This window comes from Triticum urartu, chromosome 7A (genome assembly GCF_056163025.1).
Source record: "Triticum urartu cultivar PI428250 chromosome 7A, HENAU_Tu73, whole genome shotgun sequence".
Lineage (NCBI taxonomy): Eukaryota > Viridiplantae > Streptophyta > Magnoliopsida > Poales > Poaceae > Triticum > Triticum urartu.
This window is the reverse complement of record NC_141879.1, coordinates 713,691,387-713,718,664: the sequence shown is the minus strand read 5'-3', so window position 1 is coordinate 713,718,664 and position 27,278 is coordinate 713,691,387. Positions and strand designations below refer to the sequence as shown.

The 27,278-nt window shown below is 44.7% G+C and overlaps 1 protein-coding gene across 1 annotated transcript; it reads right to left on the bottom strand.

Moving 5' to 3' along the window:
* Positions 1–13,989: 13,989 nt before the first annotated feature.
* LOC147961971 (uncharacterized) lies at positions 13,990–16,488 on the bottom strand. The gene is made up of 4 exons (XM_087535550.1): positions 15,528–16,488; positions 15,247–15,444; positions 14,894–15,170; positions 13,990–14,307 (listed from the first exon to the last, which is right to left on the bottom strand). The coding sequence occupies exons 1-4, from the start codon at positions 16,434–16,436 to the stop codon at positions 14,270–14,272; spliced, it is 1,422 nt and encodes a 473-aa protein (XP_087391676.1). The 5' UTR covers positions 16,437–16,488; the 3' UTR covers positions 13,990–14,269.
* Between the last annotated feature and the right edge of the window lie 10,790 nt (positions 16,489–27,278).

Genomic DNA, 27,278 nt, shown 5'->3' with positions numbered 1-27,278 from the left:
TCTTGCTGGCCCTGGTGGCAGCCTTTTGCAGATTGCTTGGTGTGCTCCTGCTGCCATCATCTGAGCTGCTAGAGGGACTAGTACCCTCGGTCATGTGAACCTGCTCCTCGAACTTGTTCTGACTGTCACTTTGATCAGACATAATGCAAACACTGACAGCAGACCCTGTGAATAGATTATAGATGAGGTAGAGTGGATGAGCATCACAAAATACATAGGTTTTTGCAAAAGAATGAATTAAAAACTTAGTTTTAGTTTTCCATAGAAAGCATTTCGGATCTACCGATTTGCAAACTTGGTGATACCGAAGCAGCTTTTGGAACCTAAACTAGTGAACTCGGTCAGACCGAGTCATAGTTTGGTGGTACCGAGACTGCTAGGGTTTCACAAAGTGCTAAACTCGGTCACATCGATTTGCAGTTCTCGGTCAGACCGAGAATCACATGTGCAATGGCCTAAGCCAAATCGGTGGAACCGATTTCATCAACTCGGTCGGTCCGAGATGGTTTCGGCGGAAACCTAACCCTAAATTTTCAATTCACGACTAAACTACGAAGTGTTTTTGATTGATAGAATGATCTCAATCATGGCAAGATACATGGCAAAGCAATGTGCTGGGGAATCGGAGTTAGAACAGCACAAAGTTCAAGTTCATACCCTAGTTTGGCGATGAACTTGCTACGGCGGCAACGGCGGAGATGATCCCATTGACGGCGGCGGAGACCAACGACAGGAGGCGGCTGGCAACGAGGAGGACGATCCGGAGACCCAGGGAGGGAGAGCAAGCTAAGAGCGCTTAGAGGAGGTTCAGAAAGTTTTCCAAAATTTGACCCGTGGATATATATATCCCGACCCTGTCGGTGTGACCGAGTGGAACAACTCGGTCACACCGACAGGGTCGGGATATATATATCACCGAAAAGTTCAAATCGGTTGCACCGAGATTGAAAACCTAGATCGACTTAGTGATCTCGGTATGACCGAAATGGGTGAATCGGTTAGACCAAAACACACAAAGAAGTTTTGGAAGTTTAAGTCTATGACGAATCGGGGACTCCGAGTGCTCCTCACACAGAGTGGTTCGAATCTGACTTGATCAAATTTTGTGATGTAGCATGAATAGAGTTTGAGACGAGAAAATCATAGATAGCTAGAGAAGGTTCTTAGGCATTCTTCTCCATCCACTTGGCCAAAAGAAAAGGAAACCAATCAATCAAAACAACAAGTGGATGTCCTCGAATGAGTAAATTATGCAACCAACATTCTCACACAATAAAATGACAAATGAAATATGTGGCAAAGCATGCACAAACAATTCTAGCATCTATCAAGCAATTGGCGATGACTAGGTCATCTATATATGATTATATTGACTTAGGAGTCAAATGAGAACATTTGATCATAGGTCATACTCATCATTTAATCACAAGTGGGGTTACCACTTTTACATAAAGCATTGTTGTGTTCACACCATTAGAGTTGCTTTAACTCAATTGTTAGAGTAAATCTCCCCCTAGATGTGAGATCCCCCCTAAGAGGGATGAACTAACCTTGGTTTTGTCGATGATGACTTCATGTAGATGTTGAAGATGTGGATGCTCAATGTTGATGTAGATCATTTGGAGCTATCCTTTGGAGTGAGTTGCACTTTCAATACCTACACGGGTTAGTCCCACAAGGAACAAACAAGGATATCCATAGACATAGAGTGATGCACACACAAGATGATGTCTATGAAAACTTTAGGTTACCTTGTCCCTTGTCTTACCAACAAGAGGGTTTGTGACTCCTTGAACTAGTGCAAGATGTAGAAGTTGATTGCGCTCGTTCTTGCCAAAATGATAAGAGTGAAGTATGTTGGCGGAGTCACCCTCAAGAACTCTCTAGTTCTTCTTCGGTATCCACACCATCTTGATGGGAATCCTCAGAGTTGTAGTTGTACTTGATGAAGTGGAACTTGATGTAGTCTTGGGAACCCACTTGACCAAGGCCTTGGGAGCTTCTTCAAATGCATCAATTTCCCCTTGAAGCTTGTCCTTGCCTTTTTGCTTGTGGTCTTGTGGTGGAAGATCATCTTGAGCTTGTGTCCCTTTGGAAGAAGTAGGATCATACTTCTCTTGTTGAGGAACAAACTTCGTCTTGGGGTATTGATCTTCTTCCCACTCAACTCCATTGGCATTGAACTTTCGTTCAAAACCAATACCTTGATTCTTCCGGTGCCTTCCTTTCTTGCGTACAATTTCCTCAAATTGCTTACTCCCAGCAAGGCTCTTGTAAACACATTTCTCTATAATTCCCTTCAATAAGCTATTTTCTTGCTCAAGTGTAACTTGGCTAAGAGAATCATTAGTGGAATCAAGAGAACTACTAGAAGCAACAACATTGGATTTAGCATGATTATTGTTACTACTAGAGGAAGAATCTTTCTTGTTCTTGTTACTAGACTTGACTTGAGGCATGTAAGTGGATAAGAGTAAACGCTTGGCAATGTAAGAAGAACTTTTCTTGTGAAGATCATCATTGATTGCCTTTAAGAACTCATGCTCTTGCTCAAGATTGAGCTTTTCAAAACGTAATTTCTCATGAGTCCTTAAAAGTTCTCGATGATCTCCTAAGATAGTTTCATGAGCTAACTTAAGAGTGTTTAGTTCTTTAGTTAGAGACTCAATCTTCTCCTTATCATTGTCATTCGTTTCATCATAGTATTCATTACTATAGTTGTCAACAAGTAAATCATCATCACCTAACAAGTCATCTTCATCACTATTGGAATCAACATACTCGGGGTGTGATACCTTTGGACCTTTGGCCATGAAGCATCTTCCAATTCCTTCATTTGGTTAATCAAATATGTCGTAGGAGTTGGTTGACACAAGTGCTAGACCGGCAACACCTTCATCTTGAGTATATTCGGAGTCGGAGTGATAGCTTCTCTCGGAGTCATTGTCGGAGTCGGAGCAGGATACCCATTCACCAACATGAGCTTGATGTCTTCGTTTTGTGTAGCTCCTTGATGACTTGTCCTTCCTTTCCGAATCCTTGCTTCTCCGAGAGGGTCTTCGTTCATATCGATCATCTCTACTCCTTCTCTCCCTTGATGGTGATTCTTCTCTTCTACTTCTTCTTTTGGGAGAATCTTCTCTTCTCTTGTGGGGAGCCGTACACTCATTGGAGTAGTGTCCGGGTCTTCCACAATTGTAGCAGTTTTGCTCTCGACTAGAAGATCTTTTGTCATTGTAGGACCTTGACTTGGAACTTCTCTCTTTGCTTCTATTCTTGTAGAACTTGTTGAAGTTCTTCACCATTAGGCTCAATTCTTCATTGAAGGTTTGTTTCTCACTTGATGATGTGGGGGCTTCACATGAGGCTTTGTAAGCACCACTTGACTTGTTATGGAGCTCCTCCTTATCCTTGAGTGACATCTCATGAGCAACAATTCTTCCAATGACTTCCGTTGGCTTGAGATCTTTGTAATTTGGCATCATTTGGATGAATGTGCTTACGGTATCGTATTTTCCATCCAAGGCTCTTAGGATCTTCTTGATGATGAATTTGTCGGTCATCTCTTCACTTCCTAAGCCAGCAATCTCATTTGTGATAAGAGCAAGCCTAGAGTACATTTCAGCGACACCTTCACCATCCTTCATTTTGAACTTGTCAAGTTGACTTTGAAGCACATCCAACTTGGATTCCTTGATGGAGTCGGTACCTTCGTGCATATCAATCAAAGTACCCAAATTTCCTTTGCATTCTCAAGACGGTTGATTTTGTTGAATTCTTCGGGGCACAATCTGTTGAAGAGGATATCACAAGCTTGAGCATTGTATTGTAGCATCTTCAACTCTTCCGCGGTGGCTTCACGATTCGGTTCTATCCCATCAAAGAATTCACCTTGCAAGACAACACACACAATAGCCCAAACGGCGGGGTTATGTCCAAGAATATGCATTTTCATCTTATGCTTCCAACTAGCAAAATTAGTGCCATCAAAGTAAGGACCTCTACAGTGGTAATTTCCCTCGCTAGACGCCATACTCTCCTAGGTTGTGAAACCAAGGCTATGACCACCAAAAGCTATAGAAATCAAAGCAAATGGAGACCAAAGCTCTGATACCACTTGTAGGATCGAAAGTATGTCTAGAGGGGGGTGATTAGATTACTTGACCAATTAAAAATCTATCCTTTTCCCAATTTTAGTCTTTGGCAGATTTTAGCTATCTTAGCACAAGTCAAGCAATCTTAACACAATTCAAGCAAGCATGCAAAGAGTCTATGAGCAGCGGAAAGTAAAGCTTGCAACTTGCAAGAATGTAAAGGCAAGGGTTTGGAGAATTCAAATGCAATTGGAGACACGGATGTTTTTGTCGTGGTTCCGATAGGTGGTGCTATCGTACATCCACGTTGATGGAGACTTCAACAAACGAAGGGTAACGGTTGCGTGAGTCCATGGAGGGCTCCACCCACGAAGGGTCCACGAAGAAGCAACCTTGTCTATCCCATCATGGCCATCGCCCACGAAGGACTTGCCTCACTAGCGGTAGATCTTCACGAAGTAGGTGATCTCCTTGCCCTTAAAAACTCGTTGGTTCAACTCCATAATCTCGTCGGAGGCTCCCAAGTGACACCTAGCCAATCTAGGAGACACCACTCTCCAACAAGTAACAAATGGTGTGTTGATGATGAACTCCTTGCTCTTCTGCTTCAAATGATAGTCTCCCCAACACTCAACTCTCTCTCACAGGATATGGATTTGGTGGAAAGAAGATTTGAGTGGAAAGCAACTTGGGGAAGGCTAGCGATCAAGATTCATATGGTGGGAATGGAATATCTTGGCCTCAACACATGAGTAGGTGGTTCTCTCTCAGAAATGTGTATTGGAAGTGTAGGTATGTTCTGATGGCTCTCTCCACGAATGAAGAGTGGGTGGAGGGGTATATATAGCCTCCACACAAAAACTAACCGTTACACACAATTTACCAATCTCGGTGAGACCGAATTGAGAAACTTGGTCGGACCGATTTAGCAAACCTAGTGACCGTTAGGATTTTCGGTGGGACTGAGATGCAACTCGGTAGGACCGATATGTTTAGGGTTAGGGCATAACGTAATCTCGGTGTGACCGATTACACAAACTTGGTGGGACCGATTTTGGTAATAAGCTAACCAGAGAGTTGGTCAGGTAAACTCGGTGGGACCGAAATGTTACAAAAGGGAAACAGAGAGTTTACATTGCAATCTCGGTGGGACCGATCGCTCATCTCGGTAGGACCGAAACGTTATGAAGGGAAACAGAGAGATTACAACCCCATCTCGGTGTGACCGAGATCCCTATCGGTGAGACCGATTTGCCTAGGGTTTGTGGCAGTGGCTATGACATCTGAACTCGGTGGCGCCGGATAGAAAGAATCGGTGGGGCCGAGTTTGACTTTTGGTTTAGGTCATATGTGGATGTGGGAAGGTAGTTGAGGGTTTTGGAGCATATCACTAAGCACTATGAAGCAAGAACCTCATCAAGCAACACCTCATCCCTCCTTGATAGTATTGGCTTTTCCTATAGACTCAATCTGATCTTGGATCACTAAAATATAAAATGTAGAGTCTTGAGCTTTGAGCTTGAGCCAATCTTTTTGTCCTTAATATTTTGAGGGGTCCACTTTCCTCATCCATGCCATGCCATTCATTGAGCTTTTCCTGAAATATTAATCTTGGAATGATGTTAGCTCAATGAGCTATATGTTGTTAGGAATTACCAAAACCACCTAGGGATAGTTGCACTTTCAGGAGGGCTTCTACATCATCACCATAGCCCCTCCGATGAAGTGTGAGTAGTTTACCTCAGACCTACGGGTCCATAGTTATTAGCTAGATGGCTTCTTCTCTCTTTTTGGATCTCAATACAATGTTCTCCCCCTCTCTTGTGGAGACCTATTCGATGTAATCTTCTTTTTGCGGTGTGTTTGTTGAGACCGATGAATTGTGGGTTTATGATCAAGTCTATCTATGAACAATATTTGAATCTTCTTTGAATTCTTTTATGTATGATTGGTTATCTTTGCAAGTCTCTTCGAATTATCAGTTTGGTTTGGCCTACTAGATTGAGCTTTCTTGCAATCGGGGAAGTGATTAGCTTTGGGTTCAATCTTGCGGTGTCCTTTCCCAGTGACAGTAGGGGCAGCAAGGCACGTATTGTATTGTTGCCATCGAGGATAACAAGATGGGGTTTTCATCATATTGCATGAGTTTATCCCTCTACATCATGTCATCTTGCTTAAGGCATTACTCTGTTTTCATTAACTTAATACTCTAGATGCATGCTGGATAGCAGTCGATGAGTGGAGTAATAGTAGTAGATGCAGGCAGGAGCCGGTCTACTTGTCTCGGACGTGATGCCTATATACATGATCATACCTAGATATTCTCATAACTATGCTCAATTCTGTCAATTGCTCAACAGTAATTCGTTCACCCACCGTAGAATACCTATGCTCTTGAGAGAAGCCACTAGTGAAACCTATGGCCCCCGGGTCTATCTTCATCATATTAATCTTCCAATACTTAGTAATTTCCTTTGCTTTTTATTTTATTTTGCATCTTTATCATAAAAATACCAAAAATATTATCTTATCATATCTATCAGATCTCACTCTCGTAAGTGGCAGTGTAGGGATTGACAACCCCTTATCGCGTTGGTTGCGAGGATTTATTTGTTTTGTGCAGGTGCGAGGGACTCGTGCATAGCCTCCTAATGGATTGATACCTTGGTTCTCAAAAACTGAGGGAAATACTTACGCTACTGTGCTGCATCATCCCCTCCTGTTCGGGGAAAACCAACGCAGTGCTCAAGAGGTAGCAGAGTGCCTAGCCGCAGCCGACCTGCAAGGCGCACGGCCGCCCCGACACCTCTTCCCACCCTCCCGAGCTCGCGTGTCGGCGTCGCTGTTGCGGCGGCGGAGGGGCTCGTACCAACGCTGCATGTCGCACGCGTGCGATGAGCTCCGCAGCTTCCGCTCCTGCCTCCGGTGGATGTGCGTTGACCACTCTGACAGCTCTAGCGCCGCGGCCTCGTGGCTCCTCTTCTTCGTCCTCGCAGTGGCCGTCCCCATGGCCCCGCGCGTCGCCATGCCGCACCATGCCTACGACACACAGGTGCTCACCTACCTCATGCTCAGCTCGCTCATCCGCCGCCACGGCCTGCGTCGGCTCCTCTACCTGGACCGCCTCCGGCACGACTCCCAGGACGTGCGCGCGGGCTACACCGTGCAGCTCGCCGGGTCCTTCCACCTCCTCGCCTGCTTCGTCCTCCCCTGCTTCCTCGCCGACGCCACCTACAAGGTGTTCTGGCACTGCGCGCACCGGCCCTGGGCGCGCTTCCCCTGCGCGCCCCCCGCCCTCGCCGCGCTTGCTGCGCTTCGTCGGCGAGCTCGAGCTCGCGTGGCCGGAAATGCCCACAACCTGTTTGTTCTAATAACATGCACAATAAAAGCGAAAAAATAAAGAAATCCTAAGACCTATTGGGGAGGACGGCTGGGAAAATTCTCGACCCCATGCCAAATACTTCACCGGGTCAACCCCAAGAGGCTGAAAAATGCCTCCTAGGGGGCGCAACGGCTGGAGATGCTCTAAGTCCAGGCATCCAGCGATTGATTTTTGGCCAGTTCCATGATTAACCAGGTCCTGCCACTCCAGCGTTGGGTTACAAGGTGCTTTGGCTGTTTTTTTTCTGCTTGCGTTAACCAAATAGAACGAAGCAGAAGAAAGGAGACGTCCACGTTGGGAGAATCATACGGTTCAAAACGAGCACATCTGATAGGTAGGTGCCAACCGGCCAAAAGTTTGGGCCGGTCCGCCGACACCTAGTACTGGCCTTATTTCAAGTAGTATACACATCACGTACACGGAAGACCCACCGAAAGGGCCCAGGACACAGGTGTCCCCGTACAATTGCACAAAAGACCTTCAAAGAAACAAGGTAAAGACTCAGTCTTAGGAGACCCATGCACCCATTCTCATCTTCGCTCATGTGTTGCCATGTTGTATTTACACATATCGAGCATATTGTGTGTATGATTCAAATGCTTGATATGTGTGGGATCCGACAATCTAGTTGTTTATCCTTGGTAGCCTCTCTTATGAGGAAATGTAGTCTAGTGCTTCCACTGAGCCTTGGTAGTCCGCTACAGCCCGGTTTACCGGAGTCCTGTTAGCCCAGCACTACTGCTCCGGGACACTTAGACTGGCCGGCATGTGATTCACTTCGTTCCTGTGTCTGTCCCTTCGGGGAAAAGTCACGCGGTGACATCCGGAGTCCTGCTAGCCTACTACAGTCCGGGTTCCCGGAGTCCTGCTAGCCCAGTTGCTATAGCGTGGATTCACACGCTGCTGACCGACATGCTCGATGTTGTTTCATGTATGCCTGTCCCCGTAAGTTAGTGCCACTTTGGGTTCACGACTAGTCATGTCAGCCCGGGTTCTTTGTCATACGGACGCTAGCGACACTATCATATGCGTGAGCCAAAAGGCGCAAACGGTCTCGGGCCAGGTAAGGTGGCACCCGTGGGAATACCCTGCGTGAGGCCGCAAAGTGATATGATGTGTTACATGCTAGATCGGTGTGACTTAGGATCGGGGTCCTGACAGCTCGCTGCCGACAACCGTCATTGCTGAAGCACCATCAGAGATAGAAAAAATGAGCAACCCTAGAAACTAGATTCGCCGAAGCACCATAGCTGAAGCAATGTTGTGAACCGATTGAGCAGCCCATCGCAAAAACGACAAGGCCGAACCTCTATAGCACGTCGTTCGGGGAACATCCTCATGCTTGTCGGATTGTAAATCCGCCGATTCCGCTCGACATCGTCGTAAGAGGGGATCAAATATGCTTGCCATCTTCCACAAAGCATTGTACGAGGCGGCCATGTCCCAAGGGCCGCCTGCGCTGCCACCATAGGAGGAGGGAGCCAGCATCGGCCAATTCACCCATAAGCATCCTCCCAGGACCTCGAGCTATGTTGGAGGATACACCGCCGAGACGGAGACAGGCCCAAAGGACAAATGACAAGATCTCGGTCGCCGACGCCGCCTCGTCGACCGAACCCTACCACCAAGATCTCGTAGGCCACGCATGACTCACGAGCAGACCGTAGCTCCCAGATCTGTCACGCACTGCGTGAGGGATGGATCTGAGTCACCCTTATTGATAGTCGCGGCAATCGCCGCCGGAAAAGGCATGACGGCAAGCCAAAACCTAGCTACGAATCTAACCTAGACTATAACAAAAAATGAACCACATAGTGGATCCGGCGACTCCAACCACCACCCAACGAGCACGAGGCCTGCGGGGGAGCGGAGTCGCTGGATCCAAAGCCGGAAGTCCGGCTGCCCCTCTAGTCGCCTTGGAGAGAGAGAGAGAGAGAGAGAGAGAGAGGACGCATGGGGAAGGGTCGTCCATTCACATCACTTATTTTGAGACAGAAGGATGCACTATGAGTATGAGTAGGGTGTTTCGGTGGCCAGGCTCATCTGCACCCGGTTAGAAAACAATTCAAACAAAAATCAAAAATTCCAAATTTTTTCGTCTGGTAGAAATTTTGATGCGTGAGGCCCGCTTCAAATTTCAAGTCATTTCGAACATCTTAGCAGCTCTCAGCAAAAAAGACAAATCGGGCCAAAACAGTACATGAACAGTAGACATTTTTACAGACCCCCAATTTGTCTTTTTTGCTGAGAGCTCCTCATATGTCCAAATGATTTGAAAATTAGAGAGGACCTCACGCATCAAATTGTCTACCGCACAATTTTTTTTTTGGAATTTTTGAGTATTTGTTTTGATTTTTTTCGTTAGCGCGGGTGCAGAGATGGATTTTCGTATGAGTATTTGCATTTGACGACTAATATATCAGACCCCCCCCCCCCTCCCTATTTTTCTTGAAACTTAATATACTAGAAATTCTATTTTTAAGCTTTAGAACTACAGAAAAATATAGGCGTGTAGGTGTTGGGTAGGAACTTACCTTTTGGTAAGTTTTCGTAAATAATATGACTATTTGTGTGTTTCTTTATTGCGTTTCTCATTTAGTATCCCAAATGAATTATTCTTGTACAATATATGTGTTTTTAAATGCAATAGTAACATTTTTTAAACACATGGTCAACATTTTTTGTAAACACATTAAACATTTTTCAAATGCTTGATTGCAAATTTGATATACATTATTAAAAAAAATCGTCATTTTTCTCATGGATCGTCAACAGTTTTTTATATACATATTTAACATTTTTTAACTTTATTAACATTTTTCGCACACTTGTTTAACATTTTTTTTCAATTGATTGATTAACATTTTTAAGATGCACGTTTGACTTTTTTCATACATTTTCAACATTGTTTGTATACACATTTAAAAAACACAAGTTTGACATTTTTGAAAAGATGATCAACATTTTTCAAATACTAGTTTAACATTTTTTGAATACCTATTCAATATTTTTATTTCAAAAGCTTGGATTAACATCTTTTAAATACATGGTCTACATTTTTTCTATAACAATTCACGTTGTATTTTTGATATACATTTTACCATACATGGGAAATATTTTTTCTATACACATTAAACATTTTTTAAATGCTATTAACATTTTCAAAATTTATTTGGTAAAGTATTGTTTGTAATATCGAATATCTGGAAATATAATAAAGTAAAAGAAAACATAAACAAAAACATAAGACATAAAAAAACAAGAATATGGAATGTGGGCTTTGGACAGCGGCGCGATGGGCCAGCCCGATATAGAGCTCATCTTCAGCGACACTTTCTCTCATCACGCTAAATGCGAGATATAGGGGCGCACATCGCAGAGCGTATATCTGGCATTAAACAAGTTGGAAGATCTCTGGTGAAGGATTTCGAGAGCAACTAGTTATCGAGCGCTCCTTCGGGAGCCTCACAACAATCAGCGCTATTTGACGCACTCTCAGTTATTTCCTACGTGTCACGCTCTGGGCGCTCCCTACGAATTTTGTTTTGTTTCTATTTATCTGCAGGCGTTTTCGGCTTTTTAAACAGGTTTTCTTTTCCTTTTCGCGTGAGTCACGGTTTTGCTTCGCAAGTGGCACGGTTGTGCTTTCGCGAGAGTCACGACCGTGCCTCTCGAAAACGAAAAAAAAACACATTTTCTGTTTTTTTTCCCTCGCGAGAGTCACGGTTTTGCCTCCGCGAGAGGTACGGGTGTGCTTTCGCGAGAGTCACGGCCGTGCCTCTCGGAAATGAAAAAAACGCGTTTTCTGTTTTTTCTTTCCCGAGAGTCACGGTTTTGCTTCCGCGAGAGGCACGGTTGTGCTTTAGCGAGAGTCACTGCCGTGCCTCTCGGAAACGAAAAAAACATGTTTTCTGTTTTTTTTTCGCGAGAGTCACGGTTTTGCTTCCGCGAGCGGCATGGTTGTTCTTTCGCGAGAGTAACGGCAGTGCCTCTCGGAAACGAAAAAAAACGTGTTTTCTATTTTTTCCTTTCACGAGAGTTAAGGTTTTACTTCCGCGAGATATACGATTGTGGTTTCGCGAGAGTCTCGGTCGTGCCTCCTCGGAAACGAAAAGAAAAACACGCTTTCTCTTTTCTTTTCTTCCGCGAGAGTCACGGTTTTGCTTCCGTGAGAAGCACGAGTGTGTCTCTTTCGGAAAGGGAAAAAACCCGTGCTCCCGGTTCGGTTTTTTCATCCGTTTTTTCGTGAAAAGGAAATTCGTCAAAACCTATCAACATGGGATCTAGTTTTGAAGATTTCGACGCGAGGAATCCAACGGTGAAAGCGGTTCGAGATTTAGATGCACGGTTTGAAGGATTAAACGTTTTGAACAAACAAATCTACGAAAAAAGGGAAAATTGTCAGGTTGCGACAAGTGCGCGCTGCATGTGCGACACTTGCCGCAATCAGGGGAGTTAAAGTGATCTTTGAACGAGTACTCCTCAACTAGTGATTTCGAAGGATTTCTGTGTCTCGTGTAGCAACTGGGCCGGCCCACTTAATAAAGGATTTTTTTGGCAAAGCACTTAATAAAAGAATTACCGAAGAAAAAGAAGCTGAACTAGGGTTCAAACCAATATCTCCTAGTAGTTGCTAGCGACGCTAGCCACTAGTGTGTGTCGAGTCCGTGATCAACTGTAGGGCGGGACCTACATAACGTAAAAGAGTCGATTTTCTCCACTATTTTTTCTTTTTTAGTCAGTTTTCTTCATTTTTTCGTTTTCTTTTTTGTCCCCTTTTTTCATTCTTTTTGAATTTTTTTCTTCAGTTTTTCCTTTCATTTTCATTTTTCTTTAGTTTATTTTTCGTTTTTTATTCCTTTGTTTCTTCTGGTTTTTATTTTACAATTTTTTGTTGATGTCAAGAATATTTTTATAATACATGTTTAACATTTAGGGTTAAGTTCCTAACAGGTGATGGCAATTAAGTTGTATTACATCTTCCCGCAAAAAAAATGTTTTATTACCTCTATGTCAAAATATAAGACATTTTGGTGGTCATTTTCCAATACAAATTAATTTTTTTTAATTCATGGTCAGACAAAATTCTATACAGATTTTTTTTTCAAATGCTTCATTAACATTTTTTAATATATGGTTAACATTTTCCTATACACAGTTTTAAACTTTTACAAATGCTTGATGCATATTTTTCTAATGCAAGATTTAACATTTTCTAACACATGGCGAACATTTTTCTATGCACATTTTTTAATGCTGCTTAACATTTTTAAATGCAGTATTAATGTTTTTAACACATGATCAACATTTTCTCTGAACATATTTAACATTTTTCAAATGCTTGATTAAAAAAATTATATACATGATTAACAAATCGTCTTTTTTCACAGCATTTTCATATGCATATCTATCATTGTTTTAAAGCTTGATTAACGTTTTTCAAATACTTGTTCAACGTTTTTTCGAATGCTTGATTAACATTTTTCAATGATAAGTTTAACATTTTGTAATACATGGTCAACATATTTTGTGTACACAATTAACATTTTTACAAATACAGGTTTAACTTCTTTTAATACATGGTCAATAATTTTTTCTATATACATTTAACATTTTTCTAATACAAGTTTAACATATTTCAAACAGTTGTTCGACACTTCTTTCAAATGCTTGGATTAACATCTTTTAAATACATGGTCTATATTTTTTTTCTATACTCATGCAAGCCAAGACAATGGAAGGACGGTATTCCAGAAAACAATGGAAGGAAGACTAAAAGGCTTCGGTGGCAATGAACCAAGAGGAGGCGATCATCGTCGATGCTGAAGAACAAGGTCGTGTGGTCGAGAGGCACCACAAGCCATGCATGATGGCCAATCCAGCTTTTAGAGATACTCTTTTCGGCTCAAGATTTTCCTTTTTCTTTTTGTTTGACCCAGAAAACATTAAAAAAAACGCCCTACTTTATAGTTCTATTGCAAAAAAGGTAAATAATTACAAGATCAAAATAAAGGAAAAACAAATAAAAGAAAAGAGAAAATGCTAACAGGGTTGAAGAGGCTGCAACTCAGATATTTAGCTTAATATTACCTATAAATTTATTAATGGTTGATTCCTGGAATCGATCCCCTCTGTCCGGTCAATTTTTATCAACAGAGTATACACTCAGATAAGCATAAGCAGGATTACGCACACCATCGATGTTTGTGTTTGGGTACATTAGCATGATTGATATACACACATATATCCAAATGAAATACCAACAAAGAGTGCACGTAAATGCGTGAGTTTGTTCTTATGACTGAAACCTGTGACGGAACTCTTACCACCAGCTTTACAGAGTCACCCTAGCAGCATTTTCGGTCCCTAGGTCGAAAAAAAGAGAAGAAACCGAAGGCAACTGTCAAGAGGGTGAACAGTTCAGAAATCTAATCTGGTTCATACAAATATAAAGAACTGCAGAGTGAGCATCTACTGCCGCACAATCTACATCCTATAAAAACACACAGTGCATCATCAAAATAAAACAGCATTGAAACCATAGGCTTAACTGGTACCAACTAGGTTGAGTACATTAACTTCGATAACTGAATGCCACAGGACCATTCAGGAATTAACTAAGGGCGCACCACTTACAGTCATACATAAAGCTTCAGTAAACTGACATAACAACACCTAAGATAATCGGTTGAAGCAACAAAGCGAAATCCTAAGGCCAGGTAACAGAGTTGGTCATCGTTGCAAAGGATGATCTTCTCGATGCGCACCATGGATCCAAACGTGACCATGGAAATCATCCCGAGGAGCAATTTTGCCAGCCGAGCATTAATCCTGCAGGGGGGTCCAATTGAAATAAGCTCTGGTTAGCATCATAACGTGTTGCAAACATAGAGTCGCTTTATGAGTAAATTTGTTGTCGTTGACCGATAAAAGCGCAATACATAGTACAGGCAGAGAAAAAATAAATACCAAAGTACTCCTCGAACACAATTTAACCTAGAAACTATCTTTACGGAAAGTGAATTTTAGATGGGACAACTAACTTTACGTAACCTAAAAACTATCTTTTTGCCGCTGAATACAGAAGCAAAATACAAGGACATCGATACAGAAGATCACAAATAGAGAGCAACTAAGGGTAAGGAAATCCTGCATAAAAGCATACAAACCGTTGAACACCCACGCCACCATTAAGCTTCTATTTGATAATGGTATGAGGATTTGCCCACACAAATTCACTGGTAAGCATATTTAGTTAATACTCAGGGTACATATGTATTAGATAATTAGTCTATCCATGCCACATTTTAACCACATTATAGATTTTGCATGACATGAAAAACTAATGGCTTGACTTTATGTTTCGATGCATCTAGATTCTAGAAGCATGCTAATCAGGCATGCAGAACATACTCACCGGAGCTAAGATAAACATAGAGTTCCACAGAAGAACAAGCCTTGGTGATGTTGTATAATTTTGTGCATCCATCACATGATGAGGCCTCGTGTGAGAGCTTCACGGTCAGTTTTTTGAGCATGGGCGCACATTTGAACATCAATTTCAAGAAATCAACTTCATGATCATCTCCTCCGAAGCCATTGATCTCCACTTCGTCGAGAGCAGTCAAGGATATGGTGTTTGATCTCCAGCCCTCGGGTTCACAAGGGCAATCAAATGGGCATTCTTCATTCACCTAAAGGCAAAAAATTATATGTGAACTATTTACTAGAGAATATAATATAGGGGAGAGAAACAGAGTGGAAAATTACCAATGTTTTCTCTAGGGAGATCTTGAGCCTCCGCGTAGCACGACGAATTCGATTCATCCCTAGGAGATGAAAGACGAGTGCTCCAAAACCATGCCCGTTTGTTGCGAGACGTAGCTCCAAAACAGAAAACTTGACAATCATATGCTTCTCTATCTCCTCTGTAAAGGCGTCCATTTTACCGTGAAAAAAAGACAGTCTCTGAAAAAATAATTTGGCAGTATCAATGTGCAGACAATTCATAATCGGAGAATGCAGAAAATTGAGCAGGAGAAGGGACGAACGGCGCAAGCGTCAATGTGCAGCGAACGGAGCTGTCCTTGTCCCTCTGCCGTCATTAGTGTCACCTGCTGGAGTCGCCAAAGATCAAACATAACATGCACCCTGAAGTAGCAGTGCCACCAAACCATCTCCAGCATCGGTGTCAAGACGGAAATGTCATCCGGAGCGGAAAAGGATATGATTAATTGCTTAAGCGCGGGGGTTTCGATGTCGATAGTTTCTATCTGCTCGGCATGGCCCTCCAGGAGAAGCTCCTGCAGCGACGCCGATTTGACCGTCAGGTCGCCCTTATTGAAAGAAACCCAGGCGAGGCAGAGCTTGCGCAGGCGTGGGCAGCAGGAGAGCAAGCGGTCAATGGCAACGGTGCCGTACGAGAGGGACAGCGTCTCGAGTGCGGCAAACTCGGCGCCGGCTGGCACGCGGAGGAAGACGTAGCGAAGGTTCAGAACGATGGAGGCTGCGCGTTGGAAGCTAGGCAGGTTGACGACGAGGGAGCCGTGGATTAACCCCGAATCGGAGGGGATCTCAAAGACGAACTTCTCCGGCTCGAGCAGCGCCGCTGCGCAGAGCAGCGACTTGACGCTGGCCTCGTCGGCGCGCTGGTCCTCAGGGCCGCGCTGGGGGATGCGGATGTCGAGGAGGCGAACAGCGGGCGGGGGACGAGGGAGGCGGCCGAGCGCCGCTTCGAGCGAGCGGTACGGGACGTCGCGGAAGACGATCTGGCGGTGGCGGGCCCAGAGGCTGCGCCACCGGCGGGAGAGGACGCCTGTGCGCGCGACGGCGGCGGCGCAGTGGAGGCGGTCGAGGACGAGGATGAGCAGGTCGTCGGGGAGCGCGCTGATTAGATCCCGTCCGCCTCCAAGGGCTTGCAGCCGGGCAGAACGCCGGCGCGGGCCCCATCGCCGGTGCATCTCTCTCGTAGCTCTGGAGAACCCCACCTTTCCCCTCCCACCAAATGGATGGAGTAACCGCGGGTAGGCAGTACGATTCCCCTCCTAGTCCTTTTATTTGCTCAGCTAATCTTGACCGGGAAGGGGTTAAGTGGGGAAGTTGTCGACCGGAGCGCGAGGGGACGCATGCATGCATTGCTGCCATTACTGCGAGCTCTCGGAAATGACAACAAGACGACCCACTTTTCAGTGTTGACTACGCTATTTTCTCTGGTTTTCTTTAGTTTCAGTTTGGCTACACGTCAGTCGCCTACATTTCAAGTTCAGGTGAGTCATTTTTTTGAAGTAGCCAGTGGCCGTGCAAAGCACCAAGGCCGTAGACAGCGGCGCCAGGGCGAGCGAAGCGAGAGCAAGGCCTCAGACAGAACGAGCCACAACCGACGGCGAGCAGGTGGAGGTGAGTCCGAAGGTTGACGCGTGCGGTGTTGCCTTGCCACAAACGCCGCTCCGGTTGCCCAGTGTGGCGAATGGGTGGTCCCTGTCCGGCACGATGAGCAGCCGGTTGTGCTCTTATGTCTTCTGTCGAGCCAATTCGGGCACCCCGTCCTATTACCCATTGGGTCCCAGCACGTAACTGATGCTTCTTGTGGAAAACCACCATTTTACAAAATGTGACATTTTGCAAAAAATACTGAACCAGTTTGTGAGTTCTTTTTGACGTGGCTGATCATTCGCGGGCCGACAACGGTTACGATGTGGCGCTAACGGCCGTTAATGGCCGTACCGACCTAGCCGGTCACCCCGTTCCCCTAAATAAAATAATATCTCCTCGCTCACTCTCTCCTCTCGCTCCCCTCTGCGCCCTCACTGTCGCTCCCCTCTGTGTCGCAGCCGCCGGCGCTCAACCTCGCGCACGGCCGCTGCAATGGCCTCTTGAAGAGATCTAGAAGATAGCAGCGAGGACGAGGAGCAGACCTACACCGGCATGGACGTGGATGTGTGCGTATGTATACACTGGTTTGGGTTAGGGTTAGGGTTTGACAATTATAACTTGCAGATTGTGACATTTTAGATCCTCCCTTCTTTGCAACTATTGATGCTTATTTCTATGGGATAGTGACTGATCCACAGATTAAATGCAAGCTTCACCATTTTAGGGCAAGAAATGTGTTGCATTCGATGGCATAAACACAGGTAGAAGGTTCTATGGCTGTGCTAAGCAGGTAATAAATGATGAGCTTATTGTTTACTGGATGTGCTCTATACTTGAATGTGCTTGTGTTAACTGAATCACCTTTGTTAACTGAATTGCTACTATTTATTGATAAGCTTATTTTTAGCTGAATGAGGTCTGCAGTTGAATATGCTAGTGTTAACTGAATTTGATAGTGTTAATTGAATTGGTACAGTTAATTGATGAGATTATTGTTAACTGGATGTGGTTTGCAGTTGAATGTACCAGTGTTAACTGAATTAGTACTGTTAATTGAACTTGCTATTGTTAACTGAATTTGATAGTGTTAGCAGTAATTTTGATAGTGTTAACTGCATTTGATACTGCTAGCGGTGATTTGATAGTGTTAACTGAATTTTATGCTGTTAGTAGTAATTTGATATTGTTAACTGAATTTGATACTGTCAACTAAACTGAATTTGGTAGTTTTAACTGAATTATAATTATTGCTGTCAACTGAATTTGTAGGGAGGTATTGATTGTGGAGTGATTGAGTGGGTTGATGGTCCATGGCCTGTCATATTTCAGAGGTGCCTGTCAAAACTGCGGGAGATGTTTCATGATCAGAACTGTGGCAGGGCGATGGATAGACATGCTTATCAAGAAAAATAGCCAAACTAGAGAAGCATAATGACTTCCTATGCAAGCAATATAGTGATGTGGTTGAGGAAGTTGGCAAGTTTTCTGATTGGCAAGATGGAAAGGTGGAGCATATGGAACATGCACATGAGAATGCAAGAAAGCATGATGAAGATGTCAAGAAAAAGCTTGCAGAGTTCGAGGAGCAGTGCAAGATGGAGCTGGAGATGGAAAAGATGAGGCTGGCCAAGGGGCAGAAGTGCATCCTAACTTCTCAGACAGATATCATCAGGAACACTTGGAAGGCCATGAACAAGGTAAAAAAAGATGGGGACGTTCTTCAAGAGGAGAAGAACTTTGAGAGTGTGATTGCTGAATTGCTTAAAGGTGGGCATGGTAGGAAGGAGAAGCTTTAGAAGATCAAGTCCATCCTGGAGGAGTGAGGTGGCTGCTTGACGACTACGTATATATATTAGGCCAATATATATATAAGGCCATGAAACACCAAGAAGCTAATGATGTTGGTGGTATATTTTGTAGATCTACTAATCCTAGTTTCTAATGCCTAATGGAAACAATGTGGTCAGCTGTTAGGCTAGCTAGCAAGCAATCATATGGATCCTTGTTGTGATCCTTGATATTACCTACTAAGCTATCTCTATTATGAACCAGTTGTATGAATTGTACTTCTTATGCCCACTTATGCAAGAGTATGCAACCTGTTATACTCCAAGTGCATGTTACCGGTCTATGTTGTGTTGTTTGTTTCAATTTGTATACCACAAGCGATGTGCAGTGATGTGCTAGTTCTATGTGCATGCTATTGATTCTTGTTGTCATCCATCTTGGCAACTGATTATTGTGGTCATCCATCCATCTTGGCAACATCATGACAGATAAGTGGACTCCATAAATAGTACACGCAAACAATCTACATAGGTAGCATAGTGCATAAAACAATAGATAGGACCCAAAATAAACCTCATACATAGTTCATACTATTGCAATACCAACAATTTAGATAGGCATCATGGTGCTTACAACAATTCTCACAAATAGATAGGTATCATAGTGCTTACAACAACATAAATAAAAGTAGATAGATAGCATAGTACATACAACAACAATAGATTAGACTAAATCCCGACCACTAATCTCAATGATAGAATCTTCATCACAAATCCCCTTGATCTTCTTCAGCTTTCCCTTATGATTTCTCCAAATTTATTAAGCTAGAAATGGCTATCTCCGACTTATTTTTCTACATCTTCAGCCTATCCCTCTCCTGCTTCACCTCAATCTTTTCCTTCATAAGTTGTTTCTTATCCTTCTTGTGGTTTTGGAGTTCAGTCTCCACCACATACATCTCCTTATTCAGACCTCGGGTTCTTGATTAGTTCAGTCCTTGGGCTTTCTGAATGACCTTCATATCCTCTATGATATACTGCTTCTAGTCTAGGTGCTTCTCCAAGACTTCATTGTCCTCTGCCGTTATTTTCTTGTAATTTTCTTGATAGGTCATTTGCACTTGTTTTTCTTGATCATTTTGTTAACATCGGCAATAAGGTTCTTGTACTGAAGGGTAGCAGTCTTAACCTCCTCATCAAGCTTAATAACTACCTGTGTATGATCTTGCCAAAGCTTCCTGATGACCCACAAGTGTAGGGGATCTATCGTAGCCTTTTCGATAAGTAAGAGTGTCGAACCCAACGAGGAGAAGAAGGAAATGATAAGAGGTTTTCATCAAGGTATTTCCTGCAAGCACTGAAATTATCGGTCACAAATAGTTTTGTGATAAGGTAATTTGTAACAAGTAATAAAAGTAAATAAAGTGCAGCAAGATGGCCCAATCCTTTTTGTAGCAAAGGACAAGCCTGGAAAAACTCTTATATAAAGGAAAGCGCCCCCGAGGACACATGGGAATTATCGTCAAGCTAGTTTTCATCACGTTCATATGATGCGCGTTCGGTACTTTGATAATTTGATATGTGGGTGGACCGGTGCTTGGGTACTGTCCTTCCTTGGACAAGCATCCCACTTATGATTAACCCCCATTGAAAGCATCCACAACTACAACAGAAGTATTAAGGTAAACCTAACCATAGCATGAAACATATGGATCCAAATCAGCCCCTTACGAAGCAACGCATAAACTAGGGTTTAAGCTTCTGTCACTCTAGCAACCCATCATCTACTTATTACTTCCCAATGCCTTCCTCTAGGCCCAAATAATGGTGAAGTGTCATGTAGTCGACATTCACATGACACCACTAGAGGAAAGACAACATACATCTCATCAAAATATCGAACGAATACCAAATTCACATGACTACTTATAGCAAGACTTCTCCCATGTCCTCAGGAACAAACGTAAATACTCACAAATCGTATTCATGTTCATAATTAGAGGGGTATTAATATGCATAATGGATCTGAACATATGATCTACCACCAAGTAAACCAACTAGCATCAACTACAAGGAGTAATCAACACTACTAGCAACCCACAGGTACCAATCTGAGGTTTGGATACAAAGATTGGATACAAGAGATGAACTAGGGTTTGAGATGAGATGGTAATGGTGAAGATGTTGATGGAGATTGACCCCCTCCCGATGAGAGGATCGTTGGTGATGACGATGGTGATGACTTCCCCCTCCCGGAGGGAAGTTTCCCCGGCAGAACAGCTCCGCCGAAGCCCTAGATTGGTTCCGCCTCGTGGCGGCGGAGTTTCGTCCCATGAGCTTGCTTATGATTTTTTCCTCGACGAAAGACTCCATATAACCAAAGATGGGCATCAGAGGGCCACCAGGGGGCCCATGAGGCAGGGGGCGCGCCCAGGGGGGTAGGGCACGCCCCCACCTTCGTGGACGGCGGGTGGCCCCCCTCTGGTACTTCTTTCGTCCAATATTTTTTATATATTCTGAAAATAATTCTCATGGAGTTTCAGGACTTTTGGAGATGTGCAGAATAGGTCTCTAATACTTGCTCCTTTTCCAGCCCAGAATTCCAGCTGCCGGCATTCCCCCTCTCCATGTAAACCTTGTAAAATAAGAGAGAAAAGGCATAAGTATTGTAACATAATGTGTAATAACAACCCATAATGCAATAAATATCGATATAAAAGCATGATGCAAAATGGACGTATCAACTCCCCAAGCTTAGACCTCGCTTGTCCTCAAACGAAAGCCGAAATCGAAAAATATGTCCACATCTATAATCTATAATACATAAATAGTTGATCCCCACTAAGCTAATTCTCTTGACATGCAGCCTAGCCACGTCATCAAACTTGCCACGTCAGCAGTTCAGTTACATGTTTTCGCTTTAATGCTGCTCGCATCCACACGGTTCGGTGGCTCGCAGCCTCGCACAGCCTGCTGGATTTGTTCCAAAAGGCCGCCTGTATGTTGTTTGAAGCCCATGCAAAGCCCGTACACACCACTTTCCCAGAAGAAGAAAATGCATCGCTCAATCCCCTTCTCCATCGAGTTCCCCGTCCAGCCGCTGCCACGCCTGATGTGTCCCCCCAACCGATTCCTCGACCACTCGCCGCCAACCTTGATGATCTACAAGAAGCAGTAGCCAGCCATGCTCACCCCGGCCAGGCGCCACCGCTGGCCCTTCCTGCAGCCATGCTATCAGTCCTCCGATGAACCGCGGCCACGTCTCACGCTCTCTCAGCAAGCCGCGATGACCGACGCTTCCCCTGGCGAGCCGCCGCAGGTAATCCTTAATTACTCAACCATGCCCGACGGCCCCCTTGCCAGCCGCTGTCGCTAGCCCTTCCGCCGATCGATAGATGTAAATGCAGCAGCTCATTTGTTCGTATTCCCACTGTAAACTTTCTATGAAGCGTCGTGCCTGTTGAGGCCGAGCCTGCGTGTTTATATAGAGCAGGGGCTAAACGCTGATTGCGTACAAAGGGAGTTCGGTACAGGAGGTTTACATCTTGGAAGAGAAGAAAGAATCAGGAGATAACAATGCTTAAACCGATTTCTATCTATCTCTACTTGAGCTAACCCCTTGCCGAAGTTATATGGCACATGTCAACACATATGACGTGACAATATGTTGTTTAACATCCTCCCTTAATCACAACTTTCCTAAGTTGAGATTACGCTTGAACTCTTCAAAATTTCTTGTGGGCAATGCCTTGGTAAAACCATCTGCAACTTGATCCTTGGAGTGAATGAAGCGAATTTCCAACTTCTTGGCAGCAACTCTTTCTCTGACAAAGTGGAAATCTGTTTCAATGTGCTTAGTTCTTGCATGGAAAACTGGGTTGGCACAGAGGTAGGTAGCACCAAGGTTATCACACCATAAGCACGGAGCTTGACGTGATGAAATACCAAGTTCTTTTAACATAGACTGAACCCAAATAATTTCAGCTGTTGCATTTGCCAGTGCTTTGTACTCTGCCTCTGTACTTGACCTTGATACAATTGCCTGTTTCTTTGCACACCATGAAATGAGATTTGGCCCAAAGAATACTGCAAAACCACCTGTGGATCGCCTGTCATCAAGACAACCTGCCCAGTCTGAATCAGAAAAAGCCCTTACAAGAGTTGATGATGACTTAGTGAATGTCAATCCAACACTAATAGTATCTTTGACATATCTAATAATGCGCATGTCAGCTGTCCAATGAGAAGTGGTGGGTGCATGAAGAAACTGGCATACTTTATTGACAGCAAAAGAAATATCTGGCCTGGTCAGAGTCAGGTATTGAAGTGCGGCAACCATACTCCTGTACTTTCTGCTGTTCTCTTGATCCAAGAGTGTCCCTTTTGTGAGAGAAAGCTTTTCTGAACTAGATAGAGGAGTTGGAGACGACTTACAGTTCGGCAAACCAGCTCTTGCAACTAAATCTGATGCATATTTTTCTTGACAGAGATGAAGATCATCACCACTTCTATTTACTTCAATTCCAAGGAAAAAGTGCAAGTCTCCAAGATCCTTCAGAGCAAATTCAGACTTTAAATCTTTTAGCAGTCCTGGTATTGCTTCATCGGATGAACTTGTGACAATAATATCATCAACATAGATAAGCACAAATACAGAAGTGTTTGACTTGTTGTAAATAAACAATGAAGTATCAGACTTGGAAGGAACAAAACCGAGTGCTTGAAGCTTTGTGCTTAAACGTGAATACCATGCCCTAGGAGCTTGCTTTAGTCCATACAATGCTTTATCAAGTTTGCACACATGGAACGGTCTTTTCTTATCTTCAAACCCAGGAGGTTGTCTCATGAACACTTCCTCTTCCAGAACACCATGAAGGAACGCGTTCTGTACATCTAGCTGTCTCAGGCTCCAACCCCTAGATACGGCAGTAGACAAGACAAGACGAATAGTGGCATCCTTTACAACTGGACTAAAAGTATCCTCATAATCTATGCCGTACCTTTGCTTAAAGCCTTTTGCAACGAGTTTAGCTTTATAGCGATCAACACTTCCATTGGATTTTCTCTTAATCCTGTAAACCCATTTACAGTCAATCAAGTTTTTACCTTGACGAGGAGGAACAAGATGCCATGTCTTATTTTTCTGAAGAGCCATGTATTCTTCTTCCATGGCATGTTTCCACCGCGAGTCACTGAGAGCTTCTGTAAGATCATGTGGTTCACCTGTGCTGCAAGCCAGTCCAAATTTAGCTATAGTTTTGTAATTCTTAGGTTGAGTTACCCCCCTTTAAAGCCTTGTCCGTGGAGGTGTGGCCGGTTCAGCAGAAGCATCTTGTGCAGAACATCCAGGAACAACAGTCCCAGCTGATCCCGTGTCGGACCGTACAGGATGAGACGGATCTTCTGTGGCCACTGGTGAAGGCGAAGACGACCCAGGCGGTGCAGAAAATCCTGGCGGTCTAGCAGCCCCATCACGCAGCAATGATGAGGTGGGCCTGTCCGAATCCTTGCAGGATCCAGCGCCGGGGGCCGCACGTGCAGTGCGCCGCGTGTAGATGAGCGGTTCGCCCAGGAACCGCGTGTGCGCCGGCTCTGTGACGGGGCTCCGCGTGGCATCACCGGATTCGCGCAGAGCGATGCGAGGCGGATCGCGGTCGCTGTCGCGGGGCGCCCGATATTGCCCCGATCCCGGGGCGGATGTTGCTGCAGATTTTGCAGGGGAGCAGCCAGGCGGGCCTGACGCCGATCCCGAGGCAGATTTGCCTTGGATTGCGCCCGATCTGTCTCCCAGCCCCGGACACATGAAATAAGGACCACTTTGGGCAATTTCTGCATCAATTTCATCGCTGTTTTTTTCTGTTGCACCACAAACTTCAGAGACATCATTAGTACGAGGATTAGTCAGTAGTTGATCATTACAATTATCATGGCCCCCATGATCAATACCGGTGAGATGAGATGGTAGAAGGAGGATTTCCTTCTAAAGTAGGGCTCCGGCATTTGGATGGAGACGGGCAAAAGGAAATTTTGTTTCGTCGAACACCACGTCTCTAGAGATATAAATGCGACCAGTGGGTACATCTAAGCATTTTACACCTTTGTGTTGAGGGCTATAGCCAAGAAAACGCACTGGGTGGAGCGAAACATAAGTTTCCTATTGTTGTAGGGTCTAAGATTTGGCCAGCAAGCACATCCAAACACACGAAGAGACGTGTAGTCTGGTTTGATATGAAAAAGTCGCTCTATCGGAGTTTCATTATTAATGATACGAATGGGAAGCATATTAATAATATGAACTGCAGCAAGAAACGCTTCATCCCAGAATTTTAAAGGCATAGATGCGCCTGCAAGAAGAGCAAGACCAACTTCTACAACATGTCTGTGCTTGCGTTCAGCTGACCCGTTTTGCTGATGAGCATGAGGGCATGAAACGTGGTGAGATATTCCTATTTGTTGAAAAAAGGAATTCAAGTTGCGGTATTCACCACCCCAATCAGATTGGAGGGCAATGATTTTGGAATTTAACTTGCGTTCAACGAGTGTGTCACACCCTAGTTAGTTCAAGCATTAGAGTGTGCATCATGTTTAAATTCCTTTTAAATTTGAAATGGGGATGACAGAACCCCCAGCACCCCCTGGAACAACTAGGGTTTACTAAAAACTTTACCAATGAACCTGAAATGCCCTTCTAAAAAAATCCCACCCTTTTTGTTTTGGGTTAAAACCTTTGACAAAAATGGTGCACATTTTTCTAGGACATCAAAGGTCATTGGATTAATCCTTATGGTATTAGCATTTGGGCATTTAAATGCTATAAAATATTTTAAATGCTCAAATAATCATAAACTAAAATGTTTGCTGTTGGATATATTCTAAGCAGTGGCCATGATTAATTTTATGATTTATGGTAATGCCCTGGTATTTTTAATAAAGCCCTGAAGTTATAGAAATAATAAATAAATAAGAAAAACAGAAAAAAGGAGAGAGAGAAACTTACCAGGCGCAGCCCACCAGCCCACCTGGCTCGGCCCAGTCGACTGGCTCTTGCCAGTCGTCCTCCTCCTCTCGCCAAGAGGACGAGGAGCACGTGGCCGACGCCCGCGGCCACACGCCGGCCACCTCCTGCTTCCGCCGATGCCCTGAAGGCGTCTACGAGTGCCACGCCGACCCCCACGTCTCCCCCTCTTTCTTCCCACTGTCCCCGTGGCCTTTCCCCCTCTCTGGCTCTCTCCCCATCTTCCTGCCGACGCAGCCGCCATCGTCTTGCCGCCGTAGCCGCAGCCACCGTCGTCCCCGTGTCACCCCACCGTGCCCACGAGCTCCGCAACATCTCCCTCGACCTCCTCGATGAGCCACGAGGCCTCGGACGCGCTGCAACGTCGCCACCGCTGCCGTTCCCCTTGTCGGTCACCGGAGATCGTCTTAAACGTTTTGCCGCCTCCCAAGCTTCCCCGAGCCCGCTTCGACGCCCGCTGCACCCACCGTGAGCTTCTCTCTCTTCTCCCCCTAGCCACGTCGCTCGAGCTGCCCTCTAACCCCGTTGGCCATCACGGCCGAGAGTTCGGCTCCGCCGGCCATGTCGCCGCCATGGCCACAGGCGCGTAAGCTCGATTCCGAGCGCGTCACCACACTCACCATGTTCCAAAGAGCCTAACGCACCACTCCCCGCACCTCGCCATGCCCCGTAGCTTCGGGTTCATCCTCGCCCGAACTCCGGCGACCGCCAAGGTCGTCGCCGGCGTCGTTCCCGGCCTCCCCGGGCTCCACTTTCTCCACCAAACGACATGGCGCGCTCCCCGCGTCACGTAGCTGCTCTCCGCCGTCGATTTGGTCGCCGGAGACGCAAACCCGAGCCCCCCCGCCGCGTCTGTCGTCGCCGGCGTCAAGCCGCCGGCAAGTTGACCCTGTTTGACCCCCGTGTGGGCCTAGGTAGACCCCCCTGAGTCTATGACAGGTGGGGCCGGTCTGCTAATCAGTTTAAGATTAGTTTTAACTAATTTTAATTAGTTTAGTCACTGACATGTGGGCCCAGGCCCCACTGACAGTCAATTAGCACTAACATAATTCTGTTAATTAGTTGTGACACTGACAGACAGGGCCCACCAGTCAGGTTTGACCTGGCCGACCCAGTTGACCCGCTGACATCACACCTATGTCATGCTGACGCATTAATTCAATTACTGGATTTATTCTTTAATAGGAAATTCCAGAAAATAGCCAAAACTTCTAAAAATCATAGAAAATCAATCATAGCTCCAAATGCAAAGATTTATATATGAAAAATGATCAGAAAAATTCAATCTATCCATATGTAATGGTTTCATGCAGGACAAAACAAGTTAACCTTACTGTTGAAGCAGAATAAGGTAATGCACTAATAAGGCCATGTTTAATGAGCTAACATTTGAATCTTTGATTCAAATGAGTTCATCCCCTTCTGTTTTAGCTTGCATTAGGCCAAGACACTTTCATCTTGCCATGTCATAGCATGCATCATATTGTTGCATATTGCCATGTGTTGATTATGTTCGGTGTGTCTTTCGTGGTAGGTTCTGCCTCCGAGGATAACCCCGAGTATCCGTCTGAAGGGCAGTACCCTACTACCTCTACAACAGGCAAGCAACCCATTGATCATTCTGATAC